The sequence below is a fragment of the Bidens hawaiensis genome, unplaced genomic scaffold (genome assembly GCF_021521415.1).
Source record: "Bidens hawaiensis isolate Kalapana, Puna unplaced genomic scaffold, B.hawaiensis_p1.1 tig00035455_1, whole genome shotgun sequence".
Classification (NCBI taxonomy): domain Eukaryota; kingdom Viridiplantae; phylum Streptophyta; class Magnoliopsida; order Asterales; family Asteraceae; genus Bidens; species Bidens hawaiensis.
In genome coordinates, this window is record NW_027505369.1 from 77,754 (window position 1) to 83,671 (window position 5,918).

Consider the following 5,918-nt stretch of genomic DNA (forward strand, 5'->3'; position numbering starts at 1 on the left):
GTTTTTTCCTCTCTACATCGTTGTGTCGCCCTTTACTTTTACCGCATTAGCTTACTGAATATTTAAAAACACTCTACCTTACTTAAAGAATTTGTTCAATTGTGGCTTCGGTAATTTTTGACCAAAACAATAGTGCTAAATAGAATTAGCCATCAAGCACCCGCCATCGACTTCTATATTTATTTAAAAAAAGGTATTTTTAATTATTAAATAAGCTGTGTGACTTACTATAGTCATTAACAAATAATTAACATAAAATAAACAGCTGTAAGAACCCAATTGTTCAAATAGAATTTACATGATAATAAGGGCTATATTGTCATTTAACCAAAAGACTAAAATGGTCAACTAATCCACACCTTTGGTCAAAATTGAATACAATTCTTATTTTTGTTGCCCACGTTTAACACCATTCTAGAACCAATTTAATAGTCATCGAACATTCAATAGATTAAATAATCCAGGATGGAGTTGTTGAACCATTCAACATTCATCGTCAACTTCTTTAAAAAAATGATTTTAGAATTATATTATATAGATTAAATCTGAAGTTAAAACGACCCAAGTTTAAGTTTGAGTTTGACACATGTTAAACTAAAAGCTCAAATATATATTGATGGCCAATTCATGTTTTAAGATGTAAAGCGAAACTCGATTTCAAGATTTTCTTTTTTGTGAAAAGAAGTTGTGCAATACACAAAGATAAAACAAATTAATGCTTCTTAGCGGAGTTAAAAACTTTTCAAGTAGAGACACGCTTAGTTTATTCGATTATCCATGACGTTGTATATTCTAAATAACTATTTTTATTAATTTTTTCTATAGAAACAAATGCAATACCATATGAATAGTTAGTATGGCCCTATAAATATTATATTGATTTAAAATAAAAAAGGAATAAACTTTTTTATTAAAATATAATCTGTCATAACAGCGTAGCCGACATGTAATTAATAAAAGACTTTTCTTTATTATCTGTTAACAATTTTTCGATTTGATTTGTTTTTTTTTTTCATTTAGAATGAACAACTAAGTAACGCCGGGTATTCCGTACGCGGCCCTCATTGGCTAAAGGTAGCCCGAGCCGGCCACGAGTACGGATGGACGGAGTCCCTAATGGTCCACCTATTGAGGGATTCCCCGGATAAAACCCGACCCCACGCCCGCCAAACGGCACGACAACGAGGAGCAGGTAAAACCGGGTGAGGTCAGGACTCGAACCCTGGCAAGTCAGGGTCATCCCTTATATCTCACATATAAATTGGATAGTGAGGTTTGAACCCCCTACCTTTCACTAGTAAAGTGAATGCTCTACCATTGAGCCACATTCAATTTATTTTATTTTTTTTTCCGATTGATTTGCAATAAATTTAAAAAAGAAAAACCAATTAATAAAATTCCATGATGTTATGTTATAAAATAGGGTTGTTTACGAGCCGAGTCGAGTGAAGGCTTGCTCGTTGCTTGGCTCGTTTACAACGAACTGAACCGAACGATTGAAATTCGAACCGAGCGAAAAACGAAACGAGCCAAAATCGAACCGAGCATTTTTGGATCGAACATCGAGCGATTTTGAACATTTTATATTTCTTTTCACTTTAAAATTTTCAATAAAAAACAAGTTTAAAGACTGTAAATAATATACTCTCTCCGTCCCATTTTAAATGTCCATCTTTCCATTTTTGGTTGTCTCAATTTAAATATCATTTCTATACATATAAATTCAATTTCCAGTTTTGTCCTTACTATTACATACTCACAAGGAAGACAAATGGTTTTTAGCCAAAAATTAACTTGGAGGACATTATTGTCATTTTAAAGCTTATAAAATAAAATGATCACACATTTCTTAATTTGTGTGTTTTGGGTCCCATGACATATAATAAGGGACGGAGGGAGTATTTTGTAAACAAATTAGTAGTTTTTAGACAAACATATAATAGGTTATAAATTTTTAAGAGAAAGAAGTTTGAAGTGAGATATAATGAACATATAAACAAACTTTTAGTATTCTGAAAACTTGAATCGAACTAATAAAACTGTATAATTGATGAAATAGGAAACATTTAAAAGGGTTTAAAAAACCGTATATTTATATTTTATGTGTGTTGTCTATATAATTATATATTTGTTTATATATAATTATATATAAAATAAATTAAAAATAATCGAACCGAGTCGAGCCGAACCGAGCAGATCTTCGCTCGTTGCTTGGCTCGCTTACAAACTGAACCGAGCAGAGCGGCTCGTTTACAATTGAACGAAACAACGAGCGAGCATTTTCCGAGCAAATTCTGGAGCGGAAAGCGGTTTGGACGGGCTGTTATAAAAGAAAGTGGTCAATTTAAAGACACTGACGTATGGACAATTCGTGGTCTGTTCCCTTCTCGTATTTCAACCAACATCCACACGCCTAACTTTTTTTATATCTTTTTCAAGCTCTCTCTAAACTTCTTTCCAACCTTTTTTATTGTTATTGTGTTGATACCCGATTCAATTCCCATCTCATCGCCATAATTTGGTTTGGTTTGGTTTGGTTTGGTAGTGATGGCTGGTCGTTACGATCCTAATCCATTTGATGACGGAGAGGATGATGTTAATCCCTTTGCTGTAAGTTATTCATTGAAATTTGATCGTAAAGTCTCACTTATTATTTGAGTATTATGTACCCTTTAAGTTCATGTTGTTTAAGGTTTCATCAGCGTTAGTTGGTTTCATGAATTATACTTTTGGGTAGACTAACACCGCTTGTTTAAAAACGAGTCGGAACATGTTGGGTTCTGTTGACCCGTTAACCCGTTTGAGTATTTAAAAAATACAACATTTATAATTATAGTTTTATTTTATTTTTTGTTTGTCTGCCGCTTTTTTTTTCGAAAATACACGTAAGATTTCCAATCCATTTGCAAGATTATTAATATTTAAAAAAAAAGAAAGAAAAAGCTCTTTATATTACTCTCTTAACTCCAGAGACTATAAATTATATCTATTTTGCTTCTGAAAAGAATGTTTTTAACTCTTTTTAGACAAATACACTTGCCGGCAAACCCACCCGCTTAAACCTCGTCAGCATGTATGAATCATTTTAAAAAATGGGTTAAACACGTCGCGTTCGGCTTGGCTCGAATATACATGTGTGCAGGTTAGGGTTGAAATTTTTGACACGAATAATAATATGGGTCGTCAGGTTGCGCATTTCAACCCACCACGACACGAATGACACTCCCATAGTGTTACTGTTTACCGACTTTGTGGTTGCAGATTTTAGTTAATGGTTTAAACAATTATAAAGCCCTGCGCATATGAGTGAATGAGTGATTCCTTTTTTCACATGATCAGAAAAATTGTTCATGTTTTTTACTTCTTCGGAAATTGTATATAATCTGTGATTTGTTAAATTTTAGTGATTAAAGCTGATTGTTGTCAATTTATTTATGTGATTTACTCAATTAATTTTCTGTGATTTATTTATGTTATCGGGCAACATGCAGAAATGATATATGAATTTTGCGGTCAATGGTGATTTAAAAGTCAAAACCGAGAATTTCAGATCAAAATTTTGATCAAGACCCGTTTGAAAAAAAAAATTTCAAGAATGTTGTTTAAGTTATAAGTATTACTAATCAGGCTTCTTAGATGTAGGGTTGTTTTAGTCATTTTACTTACCATCAAACTTACACCGAATCGATATACAACAATTTCAAGTTTTGCTTGTATAATATGATCAGGATCAAAAGAGCAACGGCAAGACAAATTATAGTGGAGGTTCTTTCTACACATCAGTAAGCACATAATTAGTTGCACTTTATTCATCAAGTTAAATCATGCATTTTGGTTTTTGATAGTGTTTATTTTATTATTATTATTTTTTTTTATCAGAGTGTTCCTTCTGCTCCAAACTCCAGGCTTTCACCTCTTCCGCATGAACCAGCAGATTTCTATAATAGCACGGTTGACATTTCTCTCGATACTGCTTCTGTACGTTCAAATTACATTTTTACGAGTTTATTACTTGGTTCTTTTCATGGTTTTGTTTTGTGTCACATTTTGACGACAATGAAATGTTGTTAAAGGATTTAAAAAAGAGAGAGCGAGAGCTGCAAGCCTGGGAAGCTGAGCTCAAGAAAAGGGAAGAGGTAAAATATTATATTCTTATGTGCAAAATTATATATTTTAAGATAAATTATTTATAAGTATTTACAATTGTTTTCAGATTGTAAGACGAAAAGAAGAGGCTGCTGCTCGAGGTACTTCATTGTTTTTCATGTTTGTTGCATATGTATATGTATCCATATATGTATATATATGTACATGATTGCCTTATATTCAACGTCTTTAATTTCAGCTGGTATTGTTCTCGAGGAGAAAAACTGGCCACCGTTTTTCCCAATTATTCATCATGATATTGCAAATGAGATACCGATTCATCTTCAGAAATTGCAATATGTTGCATTCAGCACATACTTAGGTATGAGTGTTATTTTTTGCATACAAATTTCATTCCTTCGATAATAATTATTTCTTGCTCAATAAAATAAATAACCCGTATAAATGTGCGAAACAGGGTTGGTATTTTGTCTTTTTTGGAATATTATTGCCACAACCACAGCATGGATTAAAGGAGAAGGTTTGTGTCACTCATCCACATTCGAGAGGGTAAAACCATCATTCACTTACTCTAATATGTTTTCTTTTATCATTCCGTTACAGACCCGAAGATCTGGTTTCTTGCAATTATCTACTTCATATTAGGTGTTCCACTTGCCTATGTTTTGTGGTACCGACCACTTTATCGTGCTTTTAGGTAAATCTTTATTACCATAAAATATTTTGAATGACATGCGACTCAAGTAACGTATTAACATTGCAAATTGTGTTTGTAGGAATGAAAGTGCATTTAGGTTCGGTTGGTTCTTCCTGTTTTACTTGGTGAGTCGATATTCTCGGGTGATTAACTTTTTGAACCACAATTTTCTAACCGTTTTCTTGTTATTTTAGTTGCACATAGGATTTGTAATCTTTGCTGCAGTCGCTCCTCCCATTGTCTTCAAAGGAAAATCTCTCGCGTGAGTATTGTATTTAAATTTTGAATTTATTTATAAAATACTCTCGGTTTCTTAATTTCGTCGTTTTTTTTGGTAATTTGGAACAGAGGTATCCTACCAGCCATTGATCTTATAGGCGATCAAGCTTTGGTCGGGGTATGTCTATAACTTTATATCCAACTTTTTATTTATATTAAAATCCTATTTCTTGTATTAATATTTTATAATATTTATGGTGCATAGATCTTCTACTTTTTTGGGTTCGGCTTTTTCTGTGTGGAGGCGCTACTAAGTGTGTGGGTTATTCAGGTTCGTATAAGTATTTAAGTAGCAGGTCAAATATTTGACTAAAATGTCAAAGGTTTGACTTTTTCAAAGAACGTAAAGAATTGAAAATTTGATATAATACTTGTGGTTATGCAGCAAGTATACATGTATTTCCGAGGGAACGGTCAGGCTGCAGAGATGAGGCGTCAGGGTGGTCGGTAAGGCTGCGATACGGGTGTGTATGTACACGATTTGTTATTTATGGTGATTTTATGATGATGTTGTAGTTGGATTTATATACTAAAATGTTTTGGCTTGGTAAAGATATGGTAGTTTTTTGCCTTTGTATATCTGTTAAATATATTGTTCATTACAGGAGTTGATATTTTTCTTTCTTATCATTTTAAATATATTAATTGTTTGAACTTTGAAGTATTTGATGGCTAGTTTAAAATGTTCATTAAATTATTGTGTCAAACAAAATATATACTTAAGCATTAGAGTATTTGAAAAATATTTTATGTGAAACATCCTAGTAACAATATTAATCGTTTATCAGTTTACAACTTGACTAGATTCATAATATGTATAATAACTGGATTCAAA

The 5,918-nt window shown here is 32.5% G+C and overlaps 1 protein-coding gene across 1 annotated transcript; it reads left to right on the top strand.

Moving 5' to 3' along the window:
- Positions 1-2,547: 2,547 nt before the first annotated feature.
- Positions 2,548-5,534, top strand: LOC143612731 (secretory carrier-associated membrane protein 3-like). Its single transcript, XM_077086641.1, has 13 exons — positions 2,548-2,610; positions 3,729-3,782; positions 3,880-3,978; positions 4,074-4,136; positions 4,214-4,247; positions 4,346-4,468; positions 4,565-4,627; positions 4,711-4,804; positions 4,884-4,929; positions 4,999-5,066; positions 5,153-5,201; positions 5,289-5,354; positions 5,469-5,534. Exons 1-13 carry the CDS (start codon positions 2,548-2,550, stop codon positions 5,532-5,534), a joined length of 888 nt encoding a protein of 295 aa, XP_076942756.1.
- Positions 5,535-5,918: the final 384 nt, after the last annotated feature.